This window comes from Taurulus bubalis, assembly GCF_910589615.1.
Source record: "Taurulus bubalis genome assembly, chromosome: 5".
Classification (NCBI taxonomy): Eukaryota; Metazoa; Chordata; class Actinopteri; order Perciformes; family Cottidae; genus Taurulus; species Taurulus bubalis.
The window spans coordinates 23921378-23947516 of NC_136593.1; the positions used below are offsets into that span (position 1 = coordinate 23921378).

The 26139-nt window shown below is 42.8% G+C and overlaps 2 protein-coding genes across 2 annotated transcripts; one reads left to right on the forward strand and one right to left on the reverse strand.

The window, feature by feature from the left end:
• Nucleotides 1-10507: 10507 nt before the first annotated feature.
• On the forward strand, nucleotides 10508-18979 carry LOC306737270 (casein kinase II subunit alpha). Its single transcript, XM_079218986.1, has 12 exons — nucleotides 10508-10626; nucleotides 10724-10835; nucleotides 10929-11030; nucleotides 12325-12375; nucleotides 12666-12725; nucleotides 13017-13100; nucleotides 13813-13923; nucleotides 14992-15093; nucleotides 15354-15454; nucleotides 16553-16701; nucleotides 16794-16880; nucleotides 17431-18979. Exons 1-12 carry the CDS (start codon nucleotides 10526-10528, stop codon nucleotides 17541-17543), a joined length of 1173 nt encoding a protein of 390 aa, XP_079075112.1. The 5' UTR covers nucleotides 10508-10525; the 3' UTR covers nucleotides 17544-18979.
• A 920-nt stretch (nucleotides 18980-19899) lies between these two features.
• On the reverse strand, nucleotides 19900-23640 carry slc2a10 (solute carrier family 2 member 10). Its single transcript, XM_079218890.1, has 5 exons — nucleotides 23594-23640; nucleotides 21109-22365; nucleotides 20766-20888; nucleotides 20193-20328; nucleotides 19900-20105 (listed from the first exon to the last, which is right to left on the reverse strand). Exons 1-5 carry the CDS (start codon nucleotides 23595-23597, stop codon nucleotides 20009-20011), a joined length of 1617 nt encoding a protein of 538 aa, XP_079075016.1. The 5' UTR covers nucleotides 23598-23640; the 3' UTR covers nucleotides 19900-20008.
• Nucleotides 23641-26139: the final 2499 nt, after the last annotated feature.

Consider the following 26139-nt stretch of genomic DNA (forward strand, 5'->3'; position numbering starts at 1 on the left):
CCTTCACAATGGCTTCTCAACAGATTGCAGTCCTGGGTGATATAGAATAGCCATTTGAGTGAAAACTATGGAATTCTAGTCTTTTTTTGTTGAAACGTGAGTTTTTAAAAATTCTATGAATGGTTGCATTTTGTTTGTGTCAGTACAAAGGAGAAACACATTTTTCTTTCCAGGAATGTCACCACAGTCGTGGTGTAATATTGCGAATATCTAAATATTCAATTTCTATTATCGATTTAGTTTCAGTTTTCTCCAGCTCTTGAGATATCTGACTCTCCGGTCCAATACAAAACAGCAGCATCAATCTCTGCATTTCCCGGAACACATTTTTCAGCTGAATTACTTTCTATTGAAGAAATAGCCCGAAAGAAAAGGTTTGACAGCTTGTTCTGTGTAAATCTCATAGCCAGTGCTATATGGATATATCAAAACCTCGATCGATGAAACCAAAACAACCTAATGGTGGGTAAGTGTTTATGCCATGGAATGTAATTTGTGTGTTCAGAACCTTTTTCAAAGGTCCTAAATGCACATAGAGTTCATGTAAATGTAGGACAGCAAAGAACAAACCACTTAACCCTTAATGGCATCCGAACCGTTTAGAGGAGGAAACCTATACGGGGATTTCCAATGCAGGTTTGCCCCCTGCGTCTGAGCATTGCCAAGGACTCTCAGCAGAGGAAGTAATCAATCTCTTCCTCAGCGGGTCTCTCTCTGGAAGGGTTGAATCCCAGCAGCGTGTGACCACAGTCAAGGTGGTAGGTGCACAGTGCCAGTTAGGAAGGCATGAATCAGAGTCAACTCAGGGAAAAGGTAACGGCAAAACAGGAAGGACACAAATTAGTGGTGTTGGATCTATTGTGGTGACTGATGATTACTCATGGGGACCATCAGGGGGTGTAACATATTACTGGAGCCGAGCCAACAAGATCAACCATGGACAGGAAGAAGCAGAGTTCAGACTTTGGTGTTGGGAGCTGAGAAAAAGATTTGCGTGTATAAGTTCACAAATGTGTGCATTCTCGCATTTGACAAGTCAAACACGGAATCTAGTTTTCCACTATGCATACATTTTCTGTTTCCATGAATAACACTTAATTCAAAGTCACGGACATTTGGAGCATGGTATCCAGGAAAATACAGAAATCTGAGGCCTGATCTTTGGCATGATTCTGCTCTGGTAGTAAATCTCCGGCGTTGGGATCCACATGTGGTGTTGATTAGTCACAGCTAATATTCCCGAGCACCCTGTGTCCAGACAAACACAGCTGCTGATGAATGAATGTTACGCAATCATTGTACATGAAGACAGATAGAAACCTGTTTTTTTTGTTTTAAATGTATCGGATGAACCTAAAGCAATGGAAAAAGTGCTCAGAGGTTAAGATGTGTTAAAGGATGAAAACCAGCAGATTGATTTGAAAAATCTGCACCGCATGACCTTGTAACGATCACACAATGTACTGCAGTATTTCTCATCAAATATAAAAAGCAACGGTTCAGTGCATTACGGGGGTGTCTATTAGCAGATTTGGAATATGATATTCAGAACTCTGTTTTCATTAATGTATTACCTGAAACTAAGATTTATTTTTGTTAGCTCAAAATGAGTTCTTCATACACACATACAGCAGGGATCTGGTCCTCTTCACAGAGTCCACAATGATAAACCTCCATCTACCATAATTACCAACCCACCAACTGTGAAATAAGACAACCGTGTCACTTTTCTGTGGGCTGTCTAGATTATAAAACATGTGATTTGACATGCCAATTGGTTTTGGCTCCCCTTCTTATGTCACTTAGAATGCATCGCCCACATCTTGAGAAGAGCAGACTAGTGGTTAAAAATGTGTCTTTTTAAACATTCAAGCAAGTAAACATGTTCTAGAAACCCAAAATTCAAATACGAACCTGAAAATTAGCATGACATGTCTCATTTAAGTGTGTACAATTTATGGTTAGAGGGCAACACATGCAAAAACAGGTATCATGTAATGGTTGATTTAGCATTTCTGGATTTTTGTTTTTTACCGCAACATGAGCAGCTGATGTATACATAAAGTACTTAGCTGTGCTTTCATCTGTGCATGGGACACATCTCTGTTTGTGTTTATGTTGAGAATAGCATATCCATATACACTACAATATTGTATGATACCTATAGGGCCTCTGTATTTCTGCCATAACTATTCCTTACAAAAGCACTCAGACGTTACTTATTATCACAGTGGGCGGTACAACAGCCGAGTCACAGCCAGCCGGGAGATTTATCGCAGTCTGACAACGCAGTTATGACTAAACTGAATCCTTTAAATCACCCCTGAGCTGATGTTCGGGGGTACACCCCTCTGGAAGAAAGTTATTGCACTTGCAGTCTTCTGGGGCAGCACAAATAACTGCACAGCTTCCCAACCCCTCCAGTTTCTCTCCACCTGTCAGAGCTGAGGCCTAATTAGAAGCTGCTGTGTGAGCTTATCCTGCAGCTCCGAGGGCCCGGCGGAGCCCCGCTCAATGGCTCCCAGAGGCCCCCGCATGCAGGAGGATGTCGTAGAGGACCAGAAAGGAAAAAGGCCCGAGCCCTCGACCCTGCCGAGGCCCTCCCCGTGGGGTCCTGGGCTCTGGGTCAGTGCCAGCTTTCATCATCAATCGGGGGCCCAAAAAGACCTGCAGTGTCTTGATGCTTCTTCTAATTTGTGTGTGGGAAAAGCATGGCTGAGTCACATTAAAAATAACATAAAATCATTAAAGGTCTCATGTAGATGAAGTAAATTCTTGACTATTCATAACACAATCTGTGGATATAGGACATTTAGAAAATGTACCAGCACTGGGTTCTGATGTAAAAAAAAGAAGAAGATGCATAGGGCCGAAAGAAGATGAATCGTAAATTAATACGTCAAAGTTGTCAGCGGCGCTTTACCGATCTTCGGCCCCATCTGGTGAGCATTAGCCAAGGACAGCCATGGTGCAAATAGGAAGATGCGATACAGTTCCCCTCCATCACACTTAGCCCTAAACAGACCCTCGTGGTGCTGTAGCTCAACTGTTTGACAGGGCAGACACCTTCCGCCCCCTCACCGCCTCTTGTTCAACCCTGCAGTTTTGGAGTAATCGCCATCGGACACGCACTGGGGGCTCTTTTAATGGGACAGCGGCCTTCAATAGGCCGCTTCCGATTTTTTACGATTGTTTTCCATTGATGGGTGGAGTGGGAGAGCAATGAGCAACCTCAGTCCTCTACAGCAACCAAAACAGGCATTGGCCGAACACAGTAGTGTGTGTGTGTGTGTGTGCGTTGTACATCGAGTTCGACTGATAAGACTATTTGTAGGCTGATATCAATACTTATTTAATTTAGGTTATGGTACACTCACAATGGGAATTACTTTGGCTTGTAAAAAGGCTACACATTAAAGTGCATTAAATGTCAGTGTAGTGTAACAACATCACTCCACATCCCTGATGTCCAAACCAACGATCCCTTTCTATTTGTGCACAGAACTGATCAATTATAAATATACTGACATCCAATACAGACAAAACTCAGACAATGTGCTTGACGTGTCAAGGGACATCCAGAGTTATTATCAGAAAGAGCCTCACACGCCTCACTGACATTAAAACGTCCTCTTCTGCATCAGTGGTTCCTCTAGAAAACGTGATGAATTAAATAATATTATAATAATAATAATAACTCTATTTATTTAGCACCTTTAAAAACAGCGCAGTCCTACATAACATCAATACAGGTAAACATTTGAGAAAACAGAAGGCAAAAAAGACCTAAAGGCCTTAAGGCAATGAACACAACAAAACCAAACACAAACAAACAAAAAGAGCAAATGGAATAGAAAACTAACAAATATATAAAACAAACAAACAAAACCAGGGGAACAAAAGAACCGCATAAAAGGACGCACTTAAAAGCAATTCTATAAAAATGGGTTTCAAGATGTGATTTAAAATAAGACACTGACTAAGATCAAATAAGATCAATGCAACCTTTAGTTCCAATCCTTTTATTTGGCCTGTTGACAGCTGTGAGTACGAACAGTAGCCATGTTCCTAGTTTACGTCATAATGATCATTTTGGGGGAGTGGCTCTCGCAGTTGCTGACTTGGTGGCTTTCTTGCTAGATTCAGCAACGTTTGGAGTGAGAGCTGCTAGCTGCGATCTTTAGGAAAGAGATGTAAACACTGAACTGGATTTGTAGTTTGGATCATTTTGAAAATCTAGCGTAACTCAAAACTCTAGTTTCTCAAGTTAACCAACCCTATCCTTGAACATTTAAATTCATAAAAGGAAACCTCCATCATTATAAATCAGAGTGGAGTGACCCTGTCTGCTGATGTCCGGCAGAACCAATATCACTGACATATCGGTTTGGCAGAGCAGATGAGTGTGTGGGCGAGTGTTCCGTGTGGGCCGACACACTCCTCTCAGCAGCGGACACTCTCGGGACTATTGTTTCCCTCCCAACATGCGGCGGGAGGAAGCGGTGGAATGACCTGAAACATTAGTAGAGACAATATCAGTCCACCGGGGCAGGGCTCTGATTGCTCTCCACTTGGCTCCTGCTCCTGCTCTCTACCTCAGTCTTAGGGCGGCGGTCCATCATGCCGAGGTGAAAGGTGACTAATCTGAGGCCTGATTTCTCTCCCTGTCAAAATACTACTACAATATGTCTGCACAGACCGCTCTGAAGGAGGAAAGAGGCAGACTTCCGCAGCAGCCTGACGTCCATCGCTGCACCAAAAGCTTTCTTAGCAGACACATGGTGCTTTCTTCCTGTTATCTTGGCATATAGTGAAGTACTTTACTTCTAAAATATACTGTACGGCATATACTGTACTGTGTGGCAGGAGACTCGCCCTCCCTAACCTCACGGGTTTCTGGATTGTGTTGGCTCTAGAGGCTCAGTATCTAAGACAAGCACTATGTTTCACCAAGATGCAACCCCATATATATAAGTTTAAAACTAAGTTAATGAAACCCTGTGAATAGAACTATTTGAATATAATTTTTTGACTGACGATGCTTTTGAAGTGTTGCATGGTTGTTTTGACTGCTTTGTTTTCTTGTTTTTACTTATTTACCTGCTTAAAGATTTTTTTATTTGTCTTCTTTCTTTATGGCCCACTTGGCCAGATGCATGGTTCATTTCATTTATTCTTTCTTTTTAAGGTTGTTTTCTTGTTAAACAAAAATGCCTAAATAAAATATCAAGTATAATATATATATATATATATATACGTATATATATATATATATATATATATATATATATATATATATATACGTATATATATATATATATATATACTGTACATAATCCTGATTTAAAAAAATCACCAACAATAAAGCTGATTCTTCAGATGGGTGAATATACGCTTTCATCCCGTGTTCCCCGACATATACTTAAGCTTCACTGTGCACTTCCCTTCGACCCTCGAGTTTGCAGCAGAGTAATCGCAGGTAGCCTTTGTTTGGCAGAGAGATTCATGGGAGATAACGTTCCCCTCGATCCAGAAACACACACACACAAAGCTACATTTATGAAGTTGTGACACTGCATGGGGAAAACTCTCCTCCATATTTGCAGAAGCCTGTGGATCTGCATTTTAACAAGACATGAAGAATGATCCTCAGAGCAATAAGTGCAATCGTTCACTGCTCGGAGCCTCTTGTAACTGGGAGATGGATGGGAGGAAGAATATATGTGTAACTTTGAACCAGTTTCAACACCAATGGCAATTGTTTAGAGGATATCCTCAATCAAGGCCCCCAAAGAGCACAATGAATAGTCTTGCTGACAGAACCCTGCTGCCCTCAACAACCTCCTGGACCGGCCTGCTGCGTGTGCGGAGAAGGAGGAGTGTGCGGACACAACACAACAGTGACATGTGACTTTGTTTCTCGTTGAGCGATGCCAAAAGGGAGTCTCCCGCCATTTAACATGTGTCACTCATCCGATAATGGCTAAGTGGTTGCTGGCATAAAAGTGAGATAGAAACGTGTCATGGCTCTGGCTAATTCTGCATTTATGCACATTAAACTGTTATCCTATTGGTGGCTCAAGGGCAGAGATTTGGATTACTTTTTTATTTGGATCAACTGTATTTAAGAATATGTACTATGTGATCATGCGACGTATCCTCATGATATCCTACAAAACGTTGCTCCTCATCATATAATAATTCCAGTCTTACAACTAGACTTTGATACAGGGCTCCAGCATCACACCCACATTGTCACAGTTTTATACTGAGAGTCAGAATTGTTCGTTATCTAAAACAAAAGAAGGGGGTTGCTGAAAGATGAGCAGGCTGAAGTAGTGTTTGAGGTTTTTGAATGCTGTGGCGCCCCCTTTTGGAAATTGTGAGGAAATAAAGGAAATCAATGTTATTTCTCTTTATTTTGATTTGTTAAACTATTGTAACCTTTCATAAATGGCAATGATAAAGACAATATAAAGATGTTTGAATAACCATGTTCTTACCCGTGAACAATGCAGCCATCCCTTTTTGCCAGGCGGTAACGTAAAGGTATATCTCATTTGGTGCAACTTGTTAAGGCCTTTTCAAGATTTGTGATTTGATAAAGAATACATATAATACAAATGTAATGTAAAGTTTACTGACCTACGGGCCAAAACCTGCCTAACTATCGCCTATAGGTGTCTCTGACTGCTTATCTGGGCCACGGCCCTCCTACCAAGGCCCCAGGTACTTCTTTAGTCGACACCAGTGGTACCCACCATCACTTATTTTAATGAAAAGATGGTGCAGTTTGAACCTGAGATAGTACAGAATATCACAGAATGCACACAAAAAAAAGTTAGAAATATTCCCTTTTACAGTAAATTACAAACCAAAAAGTGCATCTTAAGGACAAGAGGTAATACAACATACAGTAACTTCTGCCTGTTTTAACAGACTCACAGTGCTTTCATACACAAACATGAAATAAAAAAGTCTGACTACTGAGAAGTAGTTTAAAAAAAGACTCAAATTATGTAACTTTAGCTGAGAATACTCACTCACTGAATCTATGACAACCAACACTGCACTATGGAAAACAAGGCAGTGTCTTGAGGAGCAGCTTTTATCCACAAACTTAGAATACATTTTAAACGAAAAGTGCAATTCAAAAAGATTCAAGTTTAAAAATGAACTTTTCTTCTGATTACCTTATCAGTAGGTAAATACTGAAAAAACATTGTGCTTTGAATGAAATGAAGCAGCACTCACTTCAACCTGAGGTAGGTAACATGTTAACATCAACTTGAATTAAGTCGTGTTATTTAGTTAGTTGTGAAGAACCCATCAGGCTGCAGCCATCTAGTATGCTTTTTATAGCAGTCAATAGGCCATCTTCCATTGCTACGAGTTTTGTGGCCCCCCCATGGATTTAGACTGATCCACGGGAACGAAACGCATACAAATAAGAATTAAATCTCGCTGACTGGCCAGTCAAATATATTGCACAGTTTGACTCCTAAAACACGCCCAATGCGATGGAGTACAGCCGAAACAAAAACTGACAATGACAGTTACCACGCTTTTTAGGTGGTCGGCACCTGTGCAGTGGTTTGTCCCTCTACGGCCCCCGTCGCAATACTCGCGGACGTAGTGGTCTGCCATATTGTCTCTGATACAGCAGAAATCACACACTGACACAGGCACACACCGGCGACGGAGGGAGGCGAGGACCGTTGGCTTGACGCAACTCAGCTAACGGGGGAAGCATTTCGGTCGTGGAATTGATCTAGGGGGTAAATATCCACTCTTCTGTTGATAATGCAGACTCCCGCTCTCTGCGGAAACTAGCTAGCTTTCACGTTAGCCATGCTAAGGTTAGCGGGCTAGCAACTTGGGCCCGCCTCGAGCCGATAAGTTTCTAACACCTTCTGCTCTATTTGTGTCGGGGGGTCTAGCTAACGAATAAGCATTTGCTTTCCAGTAAGTCATCGGATACTACAGTCTGTTTAACCGCTGCATGAAATACAGTGTTTAATTAAACACCATGTACATCTTCAGTTAGCATGCATCCGCATGCTAACTGAAGATGTACATGGTGTTTAATTAAAGACACAACGTTATTACGAGTGTCGCTTACGTTTTAAGAATGACTTTAACGTTTAATGAGACGTTGGCTTAACTGGTTTACGTAAATTGTGCACCTATCATTGCCACTTTCGATGGAAAACGGCAGTGGGAGCTTTTGTGAAAGTTGCCAATTGATTTTAAATGAGTCCTGATTGGTCTAACGCTCGTAAATGTAGCGCAGATGAAACCGGACTGTCGATCCGGAGTTCTCGTGTTGCATGGTGGTGTCTTAGATTATAGGCTATTCTTCAGTATTACTCGAGAGACACTATTCCGATATTAACGTAACTTTATTGTCCAAGAATCAAGTATGTTCTTGCTTTTCTCACCGGAAGTAAGAGACGTCGGGTCTGCATTGAGCAGCGTAACATATATAACGACACAAATGCGCATGTAGGTAACATTTTACTGGAAAGAAATGGTCATTTTAAGGAAGTCAATATTATTTAAACAGCCCAGTAAACCTTATTTTCTTTAAAGCACCTTTTCAGTTTGTACAAGTAAGAAGCTTTCCTCATACATACATTTAGGACAATGAATAATGCATAATAAATAATAAAAAAAAAAGCGTAAAAATGTCATAAGAGAGGAAAATGTAAAGCAGCCCTCCAAATGTAAAGCAGACAGCTGCACATGCGTTCCTTGGTATTTTAAACATGTTTTCTGGTGTTCAGCGTTACTTGACCTAGCTAGGTCAGAAAGAGATTAAAGTGTTCAGTTGCCCTGATGTCAGTGCTGTCATTCAAATAATGGATTTGGCTGTTTGAATGAGATCAATAATTGCACAGTTTTCTGCCCCAGTAATTAACAGGCTGTGTCAATACTTTTGGGAGTCAGTGGTGATGTTTTAAACACAATGTAAAAATTAACCCTCAAACTCATTTCAGCCACTTCTATCTTGTTTTTGTAGTTTTATTAGTTGTTATACAAGCCTCCACTCAATTGTTTTTCTCACCACAGTCCCACAAAATAGTTTCAACTGCAGTCTGGGTAAACGTTCCAAAATTCAAAGATTGTATTTTCATTGCTCGGGAGCGCTTCATCCTAGCTCTTCATCAAAAAGTCAGAAAGCTGTTTTAATGTTTCTATATCTTGACAAAACAATATCTTGACAAAATATAACCACGGGTGAATGATAGACTAGCATCCATCACCCCTTTGCTTTGTATTGTCTGTTTGGGCAACTATATTTGTTCGGCATTGTTTGTTCAACTTTACCCTCATGCTTTGTATGGATGAGCTGGTCATCATCTGACAGCCGTAACGTTGGAGCGAGGAGGACCATTCGTTGGAGATAACGCATACGGCAATCAAAGTACAAAACTCAGCAGCAGCATGTCCTCCCCGCACAAATGGGCTCATCAGTCTTTGTTTTGGTCGTGTCTGTCCAACATATAAAGCTATAGAGGACCAAAGCAAGCTTTTCCTCCATTTTCTACGGTGTCATCACCCATGCTTTTCTGAAGAGATTTCCAATTGGAAGCGCTCAGAGCGGCGGCACAAAAATGGCGGATCGCTCAGGGAAAACTCGCTGGGTGCAGCACTTTTTTTCTTGACGGCCTTCTCATTGGCCACAATGCTATATGAACACACGCCCTGAGAAAGGAACGGGTCATAATTCTCTGTATCTATTTTATATTGCGGTGATACATCTGCTTCAAACTGGATTTAATCAAGTTTCTGAGCAAAAAACACATTTGAACACATCATGAAAAAATGTAATTTATGTATGACTAATACCCCTTTTTTTATTTATTTTTTTTACTGAATATAGAATGAACTTTCATCATGAAACTCAATGAAACCTCTATACGTAAGCTGTTCTCTCCGGTGCTGCCATTGTTACTGGATCTCCTGCTGCTTCAACATAGACCTGTTGTTCACAATGTAACATCATCAGGAATCGGCAACAAGAAGGCATTTATGCCGATGTATATAATCAGCAGTACAACTGTATTTAAAAATAATGATGGTTAAACTGTGTAATGAATCCTTGGTTCACATATGTGCCGAGCCGTGGTGGTGGAGGGATGGTTCCGTATGATAACGGACAGTTGCATAACAGTGGAGTAATTCTGAATAATCTTCTAACGCACAATGCCGAACATCCGTTGCTGTGTGGATTTTCTGCCCTATATGGATAGACTCTGCTGATACCTGTGATGTATCAATATTAATCAGGAATTACATTTCTCTAATCCTTAATTTCCTCTCTTTTTCAGCTATCCCACCGAGTCCCTGGTGGCCCCTCCCCCCCATCCTCAGGCAAAGTCCCTCCACCCCCGAACCCATCGCCCTTTTGGGATCAACCCCTACCTTCCCTCTTCTTCCTCCCTCCCTCCCACCCACCCTGGGCTCCGACTGTTCTCCGCTGCAGTAAGATCTCCCAACCATCACTGCCAAGCTGTCGGACATGTCAGGACCCGTGCCGAGCCGGGCCCGAGTGTACACCGAGGTCAACACTCACCGGCCCAGGGAGTACTGGGACTACGAGTCCCACGTGGTTGAGTGGGGGTAAATACCTTGGTGATCCGTACACGGCATTTGCAGCATGCTGCTTGACACCTCCTCAACCCAGCTGATGTTTGGTTGCCTTTTTTGTCCTTCACAGGAATCAGGATGATTTTCAATTGGTGCGCAAGCTGGGGCGTGGCAAGTACAGCGAAGTCTTTGAGGCAATCAACATCACCAATAATGAGAAGGTGGTGGTGAAGATACTCAAGGTAAATATATACAGCAACTTGGATCAAGTCAGTGGTTCTGATCGAATGGTTTAATCCCGTCTGCTTAACTCTGCCTCGTCCTCTTCCTTTTAGCCCGTGAAGAAAAAGAAAATTAAGCGTGAGATCAAGATTTTGGAGAACCTACGCGGAGGTCCTAACATAATCTCCCTCATCGATATAGTGAAAGACCCCGTAGTAAGTATAGGATAGTGAACACTTGACACTTTGGTCCCGAGTACTGAAGAGGCCATATGTAATGTAAATCAAACGTTTATGTTTTCCTAATGACATGATTTATATTTTGTATGAACAAACTTATGTTGTGTATGTTGGGTTTCTTACTACTGTACCAATAGCGTGGGGAGCCCACCACCTGTGCACGCTTATCGTTTTCATTTGGGAAGTATGTGTCTGTAAGTACTTAGCCAGCTGTAGCTGAAAGTTAGATACGTGTATGTGATGTTACACAGCCTGCTTCGATGTTGTGCCAGGGCTTCCTGTTCTTTGTACAGATTGTAAAGCCCTCTGAAGCGAATTTGTGATTTGGGGCTATTTTTAATACAAGTAGTTAATACAATTAGTCAATCAACAGAAAATCGATGATTTTTATAATTTATTAGTCGTTTGTCAAGGAAAAGGCCAAATATTTCCCTTTTGGCTCCTCAAATATGTGGATTTGGGGTAAGATCCTGGGGAGAGCCCTGCTTTAGGATGCACCCTCTGTCATTCATTCATTTAAACAATTGCTAAAACAGTGAGTTGACTAACTAGTTAAACGAAAATAAATTGTTGACTGGGCTGATACTTAATACATCACTAGACATTCATAAAGTAAAAACACTCTTTGGCTTTTCCCTATTTGCGTCATCGTAAGCTAAATATATTTAATGTAATGCTCATACAAACAAAGCAGTTTGAAGACATCACATGGGCTCTGGCAACTTTAGGCTGGTTTATAGAATATAAAACAATTGGTAGATAAATGGTGAAAGATGGTTGGTTAGCTGCAGCTCTAGTTCACACTGTAAGCAACAAGTGACAATTTGTGGGTTAAGGTCATCAGACTACACGTGTGTATTTCGAACATTTAGTGTCGAAACACAATTCGCAAGCTAACAGTGCTACATGCATAGCATTGAATGAAAGAAAAAATATGCGTAAGACCAAGCATCATCAATTGCTCTTCAATCTCTGTTTGGTGATAACTAGAATGAATCTAGAAATATGGAAGCTCTGAATGACTATTGATCGTCATCAATGGTGAAGCTGGTGAGCCTGTTCACAAGATGCAATAACTGGAGTTTCTGAAATGTTGGTGGCAAGTAACAGCTGTGGTCTGAAATGAATGGACATTTGGAGACTTGGCCATTGTGTTGCTTACAGTGTGACTGTGCGCTTAGTTTGCACAGATTTGTATCGGTGACACAGCTTGTTGCAGTGCTTCAGTCAAATAGATTAATTTAATTATTTTTTTTAATTTTTCCTTCAGTCTCGGACGCCCGCCTTGGTCTTTGAGCATGTTAACAACACAGACTTCAAGGTAGGTAACGTTTTCTTCACTCTATATAACATCGTGGTGCAGGATCATGGAACCCTCCTTTCTTGGCATACTCGTTGTTTTCCTGTACGTGAGTGTGTGTGTATGATGGAGGAACACGAAAGTCCAGTGCTATGTCTTCGGTGCCAGAATGTCGACCGTCTTCTGGTTCTATCCTCAATCGCTGTCACATTTCCAAAGCTCTGTGTTGTGACTCGTATGACTGTTCCAATAAACTTGTGTGGCCTCTTTTACTGTAAGGCAAAGCCCAATTACATTGCTTTTGTCTCTAGCAACTGTACCAGACCCTGACAGACTACGACATCCGGTTCTACATGTACGAGATCCTCAAGGTGAGTCCTCCTCGGTTCAGCTGCCTGTCCGCTCGTAATGTTTAACCTCTTAGCGTCCTGACGGCGGTGAAGCATGCAGCCTTTAAACAAGACCGTCTGCCCTGGCTTTATTTTTCTCTGCTGTTTTGTACATGCTTGGGAACTCTTACAGTACCAAGCCTCTGTTTAGGCCATCATCACTGTGTGTGTGTTGACTTATAAACATCTTGTAATCGGTTGTTTTGGAATTACTGGGAAACAACCAACAGTGTGACCAATGGAAAAACAAGGTTCCTTTGCTCTTGTTTGTAGGCCCTGGACTACTGCCACAGCATGGGGATCATGCATAGAGATGTGAAGCCACATAACGTGATGATTGATCATGAGCACCGCAAGGTGAGTGATTTAAAGAGCACTTTCACGCCTACCTTGTCTGGTCCGGACAGTTCTGTTTGAGCCATACCAAAATGACTGGGTCCGTCAAAGTTACACGACTATAACACAAATGTGTCATATATTAATGTATAAACTTTTAAGAGCTACAAATGTACACCACCTGTAGATGAAGACCAGAAAGCTAAGCTAGCTGGGGAGTTGGGCTTGAGCTCACCAGTCACCACTGGACTCTCAGATCAGTTACCAATGGGGAGACGGCATGTTATTTTGACCAGGAGCTCGAAGCATCATTCAAAAGTTTTACATACGATTCTTCACATTCCCTCTCACAGCCGAACTCTGGTCTTACAAAAAGGGGTGATCAAGGTCCGGGTCAAATGAAACCATGGGCTGCTTTGTTTAGAGAGAGTCCCTTTTGCCAAATCACAGGAAGTTCTGGAAGGCCAGCGTCATGTTATAGGAGTAGGGTAGCTCCTTTAAGGAATAGTTCAGAGAGAGAGAGCTTTATATTTTTCTTCAGTTGCGTCAGTCAATCCAACTTTAGCCAAAAGCCAATGATTATTGCTGCTGTTACATCTGTTCTTTTTCACCATTCTCGAGTTGAACTCATTCAATCAATAATGTCTGACAAATAAGTGAAAGTCTTTATTTTCTTGTATTGAACACTAATGCCTGTTTGTAGCTGCTAAGTGCTTTATTTCTATGTCTGCAGTTGCGTCTTATTGACTGGGGTCTGGCCGAGTTCTACCACCCGGGGCAGGAGTACAACGTCAGAGTCGCCTCCCGCTACTTCAAAGGACCCGAGCTGCTGGTGGACTATCAGGTACGGCTGTGGTATGCTTTGGGTGAAGTTGACATGTTGTAAGTAACTGATGGGTGATAGTGGAGATCTTTCTGGTAGGCCGTCACTTTGCGTTGATCTTGAATATCTTTCACACGTATTCTGACACTGCTGGTCAGATGTCAGAGGGGAGTTGGGGTTTGGAGATAGTTCATCGCAAACCTACCGTTGACCTTCATTTATTGGTGTTTTTGTATGCATTGAAAAAGCATAACCATAACGCACCACTGAGACATATAATTATATTCAGAGACCATATTTTGTTGGGATCACGCCACGCTGCAAAGCTAAATTAGGCCAGGTGTGTACAGTAAGGGAGCTAATGTCCCCTTCCTCTTCTGACGGCCTTGCGCTTACCACACCTTTCTTCGCACTTTGGCCTTCAATTTAATCTCAATGCCGCATCTGTTAAGTTTCATGACTGCATGTTAAACTGCTGCGACACTATCGCGCTGACAAAATCTATCCACAGACAGGCATGTCAATACCTGGCTAAGTCCTACTGAGCTCTTCTGTGGTGGTCCTGCTACAGGAACACACCGTCATGATGAGACACACACACACACACACACACACACACAGACTCTGAGTCAGTGTGTTGCTTTTGCGGCCGGTAACAATAATGGTGGTGATGTTATACAGTTATTTATTGCAGTCTGAGTGGATTGGATGTTACTGAATGGATGGTAGTGTTGTGGTAGAAACCATCTGAACTTGGCTTTAAAACCATTTAAAGTTGTGTCAGTCCTAGTTTTCTACCGGAGCACCTTTTTATTTGATTTTTTTTTTTTTTTTTTCCCTCCAATGAATGGTTTTAAGACTTCTTAATGTTTTTTATGATCATCTGGATCTTGGTTTTATGCTGCAATTGCGAGCTCAAACAAGGGTACATGCTTTTTTATGATAGCCAAAGGGGAACCGCGTGGTTCATGAATTTTTCAATTCATGATCATCATCGCTCATTTAAACAGTGTTCATTCAGTTCAGTTGGATTTCCAACTGAACTGAATGTTGGTGTCTCTGCTCTGAGACCTGTACCATGTGTTGCAGATGTACGACTACAGTCTGGACATGTGGAGCTTGGGCTGTATGTTGGCCAGCATGATCTTCAGGAAGGAGCCCTTCTTCCACGGCCATGACAACTATGACCAGGTAAACACTGGTCTGTGTCGCTACCTCACTGTGAAGGCAACATCCGAAGGCTACAGTTTAAGGTTGTGGCTTTCTCTCCATGATTATTGTGGTGGCTTAAAAAACGACAGCACTGCATCGACATAGATGTCATTTCTGCCCACAGATCTTGTGAGAGTGGCGACTTTTCTGTAACTGACCGTCTGGGTTCAACGTAGATTAGTCTGAAAGGGTGAAAGTATCTCGTACAAACAGTTTGTTCCTCGTTTGTGTTCCTGTAGTTGGTGAGAATAGCCAAGGTCCTGGGGACTGAAGACCTCTACGACTACATCGACAAGTACAATATTGAGCTGGAACCTCGCTTCAACGACATTCTGGGGAGGTGAGAGATATGCAGGCTTTTGTTTCGTAGCTATTCCAGGCACTTATGTTGAACAAAAACAACCGTGAGCCTAAATCTAGGGGTGGGGAATACAATCGATACAGCACAGTATCGCAGTATCTTACGTGGCAGTATTGTCTCAATACACAAATTGTCAAGTATCAATCTTTTAGAGTATTGCCACTCACCTGATGTGAGAAAGCACCAATGCTGATCTTCAAATGGCATATTTCAGTACAAAAATATGCGATCTGAAGATCAGCATTGATGCTTTCTAGTCGCTGGTCTGATAGTGAAACATGTCAACAACAAACCTGTGTTTAAGTCAACGGCTGTTATAAAGTACATGGTACAAAGGTTCCATCACAATACATTGTGGTGCGTTTAAGCTCCATTTAGTAAAAATGAGCATTGGGCGTAAGTAAATTATAACGTTACCATGATGTGTTTAAATGTAATCTTGTAAAATGTAGAGCAACTTGTCCAACTCCAGTTGTTTGAAGATCAAGCAACACATCAACATGAAATACGAGAGGGAATAATGATCTGTTGAACTTCCTGACACAAGCTTATTATTATTATTATTATTATTATTATTATTATTATTATACCAAATTACTAATGTTTCCATTTGTTTATCAATAAAAATACTATGTTTTATTTCCTGATCACTTGACTTGTTTTGTGCAAATAACCACTATAGATGACTTCAAGTAAAAGTTAATTAGTTGATGATAAATATTTTGGTTATTTAGCTATAGGCCTATTGGAAGGGAGATGAATCGAGTGACAACATATCTTGTATCTTATTCAATCAAATAGATGTTTACAAACTGCATAATTTGGAGCTGAATAAGGTAAAAAGTTGCAATGTTTATCGCAAACTGCTTGAAATTGCAATAATATCGTATTGTGATAAAATCTCACTGGCGATTCCCACCCTTACCTAAAACGGGTCCAAATGGTTTCAGTTGCAACATCTGGAGTTGATCCCTGTTCCTTGATTTCTCTCCCCATTACAGCGGGCTGTCTGTGTCCACCTTCTTCAGTGTGAATTGATGTCAGAATTAAGTGTTTTAATCTGTCTTTGGCCTCCAGGCATTCTCGTAAGCGGTGGGAGCGGTTTGTCCACAGCGAGAACCAGCACCTGGTCAGCCCCGAGGCTTTGGATTTCCTGGACAAGCTGCTGCGCTACGACCACCAGGCGCGGCTCACCGCCCGCGAGGCGATGGATCACCCGTACTTCTGTAAGCCCACGGACGGCCAGTTTGATGCCTAATGAGAATGAATTCAGTCTATGATGTCAATGAGAAAATAAGTGCTTCCTTTGTTCCCGCAGTCCCCATCGTGAAAGATCAGTCTCGTGTGGCCGGAGCCAACCTGCCCGGTGGGAACACAGCTGTCGGCGCCGCCGGCATGATCACTGGTGAGAGTACACGCCAGAAAGTGATCCCACTAGAGAAAACATTTATGTTTCATCAACATCACTCCATTGTGTCTCTGCTGTCGTACTTAAGATTTGATCCCATATCCTCAATAATTCCTTCTGTTAGTACTTTCCTCTACCAACTGCAGCTATTTTAAGGACACAGGGAAAGTAATCCAACAGGTTTGAGATCAAATAATCTCAATGAGAAACAAAAGCAACCGTTGCAGTTAATGTGGTTTTAAAACATCTGACGTCTTGCAGAGCTGCTTCCTGGTTCAATATAGTTTTGAGTATATTTTGTCGCTACGTGGACAGAAGATTTTCAAAAATACTTTACACTGACCGCAGCCAAACATCAGAGTGAAGCCACACGCGCAACAGGGCTTTCTGATGCTGGTGAGATGTGATTGTTGTTGTGCATTCAGGGTAAAGAGTAGACGGTCAGAATTGATCAAATGTTTTGACGTGATTTGAATCGGGTCAGTTAGAGTGTCTGTGTTGGTAAACTCTTGGTGTTCTTACCGTCCCTCTGGCTCCCCTCCCTCAGGTGTCTCTGTCTTGCCGGTCTCCACGGCCCTGGGTCCTCTCACCGGCTCTCCGGTCCTCTCTGTCGCCACCAACGTCCTGAGCACCCCGGTGCCCGCCGCCGCCCCGCAGTGACGCCCCACCCAAATCCTCACTCACTCGCTCCCTCCCCTCCCCCCCACCCCCGCCTCTGGGCAGGTGCTAGACAGGGTGCCACTCTGCCAGCCCCTCACTACATCCAACATAACCTCGGTGTGACCTCACCCACCCACCAACCTCCCGGCCGAAGGACGCCGCCGTCTTAAGAAAAGAACGATTGTCCCTCCGTTCCTTTTCCTCCTCAAACGAACTCGTTAACCTGACATCTGAAATGAATGTTCTGTGTAATTTGAAATATACAGGTATTCCTTTCATTATTCCCCACTAGCCGTAGTGACAACAAAGGTGTGTGTGTGTGTGTGTGTGTGTGTGTGTGTGTGTGTGTGTGTGTGTGTGTGTGTGAGATGAGTCTGAGAGTGTCATCAAGGTGTTTTTTGTTTTTTTTCATTTGGACTGAAGGCAGTGGTCAAAGTACATCAGCAGAAGGCGAGAGAACGACGTTGGCTCTGAGGCCAAAAGGAGCTCTCCTGTATAGTTTACTACTGCAGACACTTAATCAGCCTCCTCGTGCGAGTCTAAACCCTCCAGATCATGGCATTTTGGAAGTGTTTGGTGCTGTTCAGTGCTCCAGGTGTATGTGAACACAATGACACTTTCCCTGCCCGACTAGTTCTGTCTTGCCTTTTTCTTACCAAACCAGATCACCAGTCTTCTTTTTGATACGCGGCTCTCCGTCATGAGTTTTGTTTGGTGTGGAAATGTCCCGGGCTGCTGGATACAGGTTCGCCACCACCTGGTGGTGCCGATCAACTCGAGTGTTGTACTCCGATCTCTTTAAGGAGCCAGGTAAGGTTCATTCAGGTTCTCAAAGAAAATGGTTTCTCAAATGTGCTGCTCTCCAGTTCCTTGAATTTACTTCAAGTGGCTTTTCTTGAATGACTTCAAGACATAACCAAAGTTTACTCAGTCAGTTGGAAGACAAGACTGACCAAACCTAGTTTTGTTTCGTGGGAGTTACTCGTACTGTAATGCAGGTCGACATGGTGGGTTCTAGTATATACGATGAATAATCATGTGCAGTGACTGAAGTGCTGTCCGTGTTGAAGGAAAGTTCAGTTCTGTAATATGTGGAGACGCGAGTGAGCTTTGTGATGAGTAAGTAAGACACTGGACTGGCTTTCACCGACGCATTGATGGTGTCACTTGAATAGCACTTAAAGGTTTAGGAAGGGTCGAGTTCTCCGCCGTGTTTTAGTGCCAGAGTTTGAAAGTGTAAGTTTTAGACCCTGTTCTGTACATATGCATCTTTTTTTTTTTTTCTTTATTTCTTTTCCAAACCTGCAAATAAATCCAAACATGTATACATTGACCTGAGAACGGAGCAGTTTGAGTCCCTACATCACTGTATATATTTTTATGTCCTCATGTAGAAGACTAGTATTTGAGAAATATTTGTGTAAATAAACACGTGTTTTATTTATCAGGAACATCTGACTGATTTGTGTCACGTTCACACAGACCACTTCACCCACACGTGGATCAATAGTCCTGTTTTTCCCCTCTAAGTCTTTTAAATGCATTGTTTCTAGCGCCAAATGTAACTTACTGGTTATGTTATTATGGTTCGTTGGATTCCTCCTGCATCCCTTCAGAATGTGACACTCGGGGTGCTTTCCTATATGCTGACTTGTGCTTCCTCGCTTGACCTGGAAATCACCATGGAGGATCTTCCAATCCCTTCATTCCACCTTGAGGAGGGAGGAAACGCCAGTTTCTGCAGAAGTCTTTTCAGCACCACTGACGTGAAAGAGGTTTGACACACGACTGAAATCTGAAACCAGGGCCGAAATAATTTGTGATAAGTTATTTAAGGTTAATGCAACAGTCATGCATGCCTGAATGACATTTCACCTTGAGATAACTTGCGTTTTTATCTTGAATGGAATGTAGGCGGCTTCCCATTCAACTGCGATAAGCCTGACTTAATAATTAATGCAGTGATTGGTGCAGCAAGAGCGGGTTAGTTTCCCAGGCTGGCCGGCCCTTCTGTGTGGAGTTTGCATGTTCTCCCCGTGTCAGCGTGGGTTCCCTCCAGGTTCTCTCTGGGACTGGTCAGAATCACTTCCACGTTGGCCGTTCAGTACACGATCACGTCTGTGTTTTAAAGACGGAATTTTTGCACAAAACGAGGATTTTATATTTTGTCCACACGTTTCGACATTGCAGGCCCATTAGAAAGGGATCACTTTGTGGCCGGAATAAAAAAAATTGCTTTGATATGTACATTTAATGTATTGCGATTGACTTGGGGAAAAATCTCATTCAATGATACAGAACAGCGTTCTAAAAAAAAAATAAAGATTTAATTCTAAAATAAATATAAATGCAGACACCCAAAACGTTTTTTGTTTTTACAAAAGTCAGACACAAATACACTGTTAGCAGATTCCACAAAGCTGCCACACAGAGGAAAGCCTCGTACAGCCTCGTCCTATAATGAATCACCCTGAGGTGCTGACTTGGCAGTGCACTCTCTGGTACTGTGGGGAAGGGTTTCTCCAGCTGTTTATGCAGCAGCACTGCTCACCTTGGTAAAACCTGCAAGACAAGACCAAAGACATACACATGAGTGTCTCGTGCAGCTGCACGTGACGAGAGTACAGCGTCGACAAATATAGATCCTACTTGTTTAAACGCAGCTCCTTGTCTATCTCCTCCAGAGTCTTCCCTTTGGTCTCTGGTAACATGAAGTAGAAGAAAACCACAGCGACCACAGCGGTCATCCCGTACAGGAGGAATATCCCCGACAGACCAATCGCATCTGTTGATGACAAGCACAGCTCACTCTGCTAGTCACAGTTAAGGATTTAAGGATGGATATCAATTCATCAATGAGTTATTTTATAACCTTTCAGACTGTTAAAGCTAGAGTTGGTCATCGTTTTACATACATTTTATATTTATTCAAACTCATTACATCCTAACGGCAATCAGTAAATCACATGCTCAGACAAAAAAAACCAAGTCTGCCATCTGTGGCTGTCACGACTGATTACATTCGCCCAAATATAATAATTGGACAAATGACTCGCCCTGTCTGCTGTGAGTGTAAAGAGGCAACGTGAGCGGCTCCCTCAAAGTATCTGCTGTGGGACCGATCCAAGCCAAACACTTTGAGTTGCTCATGAAATGCACAGGTGTAATCAATCCTTTCCCCACTGTGACGAGAAACCGTGAAAACGGTAGATGGAAACTCACCGATAAAATCCAAGAACGTGAACGTGACCAACAGGTTGGCAGCCCAGTTGAAGCAGTTGGTGAATGCGAACGCCCTTCCTCTGATGGCAGCTGGAAATATTTCACTCAGGAGAAGCCAGGTCACTGGTCCAAGACAAAATAAAAACTGCTTAACTTCAGAGCTCTAATAAAACACTCGACAGGCTCCACGTTGGATAATGATATTTTTAAAGATGGAAAAGCTACATTATGCATCTGTGAACTATACCAGAATGAAAATGTGCATCAATTTAGGCTTGTATTTAATCAATCTTGTCTCGTGTAGCTTTAAATGAACAAAAAAACTTTAAGAGAATATACGAACTTGGTCCAAATCCAACGGCGTAAGCACTGACAACCGCCATCATACACACGAGAATGATCCAGTTCTCCACCGTGCCTTGGACGCTCGGAGGAGGTGCCAGAGGATCATCCGGTTGTTTCTGTCCAACTCCATCTTGTGTGTAGTTCTCGAGGAGCCTTTGACTCTGGTGTAAAGGCGCGTCAAAAACGGACCGATTACCAACAGCTAGACGAGGCAGATCGGTTCTGTTAACGTTGAAGTCCTCTGAATCACAAGGCCTCTTGGCATTCATCGATGAACGTCCATTGAGGAGTCCAATGGTTATCAGACACAGCGCCATGACGGAGCAGCCACTGATGAGCAGAGGCCTTCGCCCCACCCGGTCCGAAAACACCATGGAGGTCAGAGTAGCGACCACTTTGACGAACCCCAAGCCCACAGACGCCAGCACCGCCGAGGCGTTGCTGTGAAACCCCACCGAGTGGAAGATGGTGGAGGCGTACAGGAGGACATTGGGCTGGCCCGTGAACTGCTGAAAGAGCACCAGCCCGAGGCCGATGACGGTCCGAGTCCTCATGTTGTCTTTGCGCTGGAAAAGGTACATGGTGTTGTACCGAACCTTCTCGCTTTCCATGCCGGAGCCGACTTTTGAGTCATCTGCTTCGACAGTATCCATCAGGTCACCTTCAGTTTTAAAACAATAGCTCGGTCTTGAAGATCCCTTCGTGCTGTATGGGAGGAACCAGATCGACACCAACTGAATCATAGTTGGTACGATGGCTAATCCGAACATCCACTTCCACCCTGTTTTCGATTCAGACAGGAAGTAGTTCATGGCGTAGGCCGCCAGGATGCCCACGGTGATCCCGGCTTCATACAGCGTTACCAGGAAGCCCCTGCGATCCGGGGTAACCACCTCGGACACAAAGATGCAGCAGGACATGGAGGAGATGCACATGGCGAAGCCCACCGTCATCCTGCCCACCACTAGCGCCGAGTAGGAGCCGATGAGGAGGAACAGGCTGCCGGTCAGGATCAAGACGTTGCTGAGGAGGATGGAGTTCCTGCGGCCGCGGTGGTCGATCAAGCAGCCGCCCACGATGGAGGCCAGCAGAGCTCCTATCAGCAGAGAGCTGACCAGAGACTCCTGCTGGACACACGAGAGTCCGAACTCGGCCTTGAGCTGCAGCAGAGCGCCTGAGATGATGCCCAACTCGTAACCAAAGACCAGGCCGCCCAGAGTGGACGCCACGCTGGCCAACGGGAGGATGGAGCTACCTGGGGGGAACGAAAACAGTCAGGGTTTACTCTTCACAAAAGATGTACATTTACACGCATGAATCATCTCTATGATACTTTTATGAAATGTATGTTAATCTTTCAAATTCAAAGGGTTTCCATCAGATTATGTCGATTGAGTCGCTGTGAGACTCGAATCCACCAAGACTACGTCCATATCGGAATGCCATACGATGCAGTACCACTAATGGCCACTGGATGCCGACTCCAAGAAACATCAGCGCCATAAGTATCCATTCAAAAAAAAGAAATACAAAGTAAATCTTCTTGTTTCCTTCAAGACAGCAGATGTGTCTTCTTACTGGCCATTTTCAAGGTGTTAAGTTCCATAATGTTTTAGAGAGGGAGGTACATTTTAGAGCTGTATTCACAGGAATTTCATGCTCCATTAATCTTTCCAGATCATAGACTGTTTATGCTCCAGATAGCTGCAAGACTATAAGTCATGTCTTCACAATGTGCCTTCAGGAAGCTGTGGGTGGTGTGATGAGCAGTGGTTTCCACTCTGAAGGGGCCAAGAAGAAATTATATGAAGGCGGGCTGTGGTTTTTAGAAGTTTGCGTACCACTGTCATACGGCCATGCTTTTGTGACGGCGATGGACATTTATGACTTTATCATCTTCAAATTTGTGAGTTTCTTTTTGTAGATTCGCCACTTTAACCACTTTAACCACTCAGAATATTCAAGTTTTTTCTCTTTTAATTTCACCACTGTAATCTCTAAAATTCTGTGTTTTATCTCAAAATATGACCCTCTCCCCAGCGCCGTAATGATTATTATATAACCTTCATTGGCCCTAACTATGTGGTTGTATATTTGTCTCCAGTCTATAAGTGTAAATGTGTAACTGTGACTATGTAGCATCAGACTGATCCAGATTTAAACTTTAGGAATTAATGTTGCTGGTGGGATTAGAACAGATGCATAAGAACAGCTTAGAACAAACAGCTCGTACTGCAGCTACAGTCCACGTGTAAAACCGGGCCGCTCAGTTTGAGTGGTTAAGTTGAAGGTTTGGGGATTTTGAATGACCCTTGATGGTCTTAATGTAGTTTCAAAGGTTTCAAATGAAAACTACCAGCAGCTGGCATGCTCAAGTTGTGCGTCACGGGTCACACTGGTCAGCCCTAAAATGCTTTTCATGCATCAGTGGGCTTCGGGGCAGCAGTCCTTACACAACTGCATCTCTATGGAAAACCACTTACCCATAGCTTCTGTCCTGTTCCCTTCACAGTTCAGTCCGGCTGTGCCGCTCTGGGTCCATCTCTCGGAGGACGTCCTCTGTGAAATATAAGCAGAAGTTATTAATATGATGATGATAATAATAATAACAGACAATCTCCAGGTCCTGCAGAGCCCTCCCGGTCTGGCACCCTGTTGGAGTCGTGTGTCCTGCTGCTCATAGGAAGGACAAGAAGAGCCTGCTGCAGCCCCGTCTCCTTGACAACCCTCTTGTTGATCGCCATGATTTCATTATAGTCCACTCGAGGTGGGCTCCGCTAGCTGGTTTAGTCTCATACTATAACATCACACATGAATCTGCACCGCCTCCACGACTCAGACGTCTGAGGAAGCGATGCTCCACACAGATGGACTGGAGACATAAACTCAGCGTTTATGGTTTTGGTTCGGTGCTGACTGAACTTTTTTAATATTTGATGCTCTATACAATATGTGGACCAATACAGGAAACGTCTCCCACCGAGTGTCACTGTTCCTGTACAGCATCACAGTTATTCAGTAGTTTAGACGAACCTGCCTCCAGCTCAGATATAGAAGAGAACTACTGCAATACCCAGTTTTCAACCAGTAGAGGACATTTATACGACAATATGTTGAATACAAATACTTTGTACTAAAACAGGGGTCGGTAACTATATATTTATTTTGTATATATTTGTATTTTTGCACAGTGGACAATCTTTCAAAGGGAACACCTCTTATCTTGGTGTTGAGATGATACTGTGTCACTGAATATATATATATATATATATATATATATATATATATATATATATATATATATATATATATATATATATATATATATATATTTGTTAACTAAAATGTGCATCACATACTATTATGTCGCTGTCAAGCACTTTTCTTTTCTTTTATTTACTTTTGTACTATAACTTCATAAATACAACAAACTATAGTTTTGTGTGGCTCAAGACAAATTTTATTTGGTGGAAAATATGGAAAATGGCTTTTTGGATACAGGTTGCAGAGCCCTGTTCTAAAACATCAAGATAAGAACCGGAACCCTGACAACACTAAACACATATTGGTTTTAAGCTTAAAGGGGTGTTACTCTTTAAGTTTAAGGAAGTAGTTTGCAGAAAAAATACACTTTAAAGTATTCAAAGCAAAATCACGCAGCAGAATGCACCCTATACAGATGTTTTATGTTTTATCACTGCAGCATTGTAATGTTGGGTCAGGTCAAGGCTGACCTATTGAACTGTACTCATAGAGCAACGCATCATATTTGATGAGCTTCTGTGTGGAAATTATTTATCTGCGAAGTATTCAGCAACGTTGTCATATACAACAAGTACATGAGTGCAGTATAAGGTTGTGGAGGAAAAGTTTAAAGTAGCATTAAATGGGAATACTAATTGCTAAACAAGTAAATCTACTTTACATTTCTCACCACTTTTAAGAGAATAAAGGAACTAGTTACCAGAGTCCTCCCTGATACAGGCGCGGATGTTCCCGTGGACCGCAGACCCGTTACCGGACCGCAGACCCGTTACCAGGCCTGCAGCGGAACAACGGGACGGGCGGAACCGCCTCGCTGCTGGTCACTTCAGTCCCGGGGGCACGGCTCTCTGCCCGGCTGTGAGACGTGGACTGCCCGTGAGCAGCGGGAGGAGATGCTCCTGTCCTGGAGGAGAAAACCCGGCTGTCCCTGCAGGAAGTCGGAGCTACGTGGCAGCGGTGTCAAGTTGCAGGAGGAGAAAGTTGATGGCGAAGTTTTGACGCCAGAGGTCGACTTCTGTCTCCCTGTTCCCGGAAGGAGAGGAGCAGAGAGAAGCCTGGTTCATGACTAATGCACGAGACACAGATGAGGTTCAGGGACTTGCATTAATGATTTGTGGTGTTTGTGCATCTAACTGTATGAGGACTATCACACTGACTACCGCTTGATGTTGTGTATGTGGAATGTAGGCTAACTCATTTAAATATGAAACTGTTAACTGTTATATTGCTGTTAGTGTATCAAACCCCTGTACCAGCTCATAAGACCAATATACAGCTAACCTAGATAGATAATATATTATTACAACAGCCCTGCCATACATGTTAACATCAGCAGTGTTATAATATAGTTAGTTTTTAAAGCGTTTCTGCCATCCAATATGAATCATATAATTATATATAATATAATAATTAGAAAGAAACACCTACAGCTGACATTAAACAAAATTAACAACTTCCTAAAACATGAAATCGATACTTTATACAACATTAAATGGCATTTTTTATTTATTTTGGTATGTCAAGTAAACTGTCAAGTCTACATAAAAGTGGGTGGACAGGTTACAAAGAGATGGTTCCGGTAAGAAGTAGTAAAACTAGTAAAACCTTGTTTCGCTTGGCCATGTCAGTGGACATCTCCCTCTGTGGTGGGTGTGTGTTTCTCTGGTGGCCGCTAGGTGGCAGCATGTAGGCGCTGAGCAGAGGAAGCAGGAGGACAGCAGGCAGAAGAAGACGAAGAAGAAGAAGAAGAAGAGCGGAAGTAAAC

Coding starts and splice junctions, on each gene's coding strand:
- LOC306737270 (XM_079218986.1), top strand. CDS start 10,526: ATGTCAGGACCCGTGCCGAGCCGGGCCCGAGTGTACACCGAGGTCAAC. Junction 10,836..10,928: donor TGGTGGTGAAGATACTCAAG/GTAAATATATAC, acceptor TCTTCCTTTTAG/CCCGTGAAGAAAAAGAAAAT. Junction 12,376..12,665: donor TTAACAACACAGACTTCAAG/GTAGGTAACGTT, acceptor TTTTGTCTCTAG/CAACTGTACCAGACCCTGAC.
- slc2a10 (XM_079218890.1), bottom strand. Junction 20,889..21,108: donor CGCCGTTGGATTTGGACCAA/GTTCGTATATTC, acceptor GTCTTGGACCAG/TGACCTGGCTTCTCCTGAGT. Junction 20,329..20,765: donor CACGTTCTTGGATTTTATCG/GTGAGTTTCCAT, acceptor TGTCATCAACAG/ATGCGATTGGTCTGTCGGGG.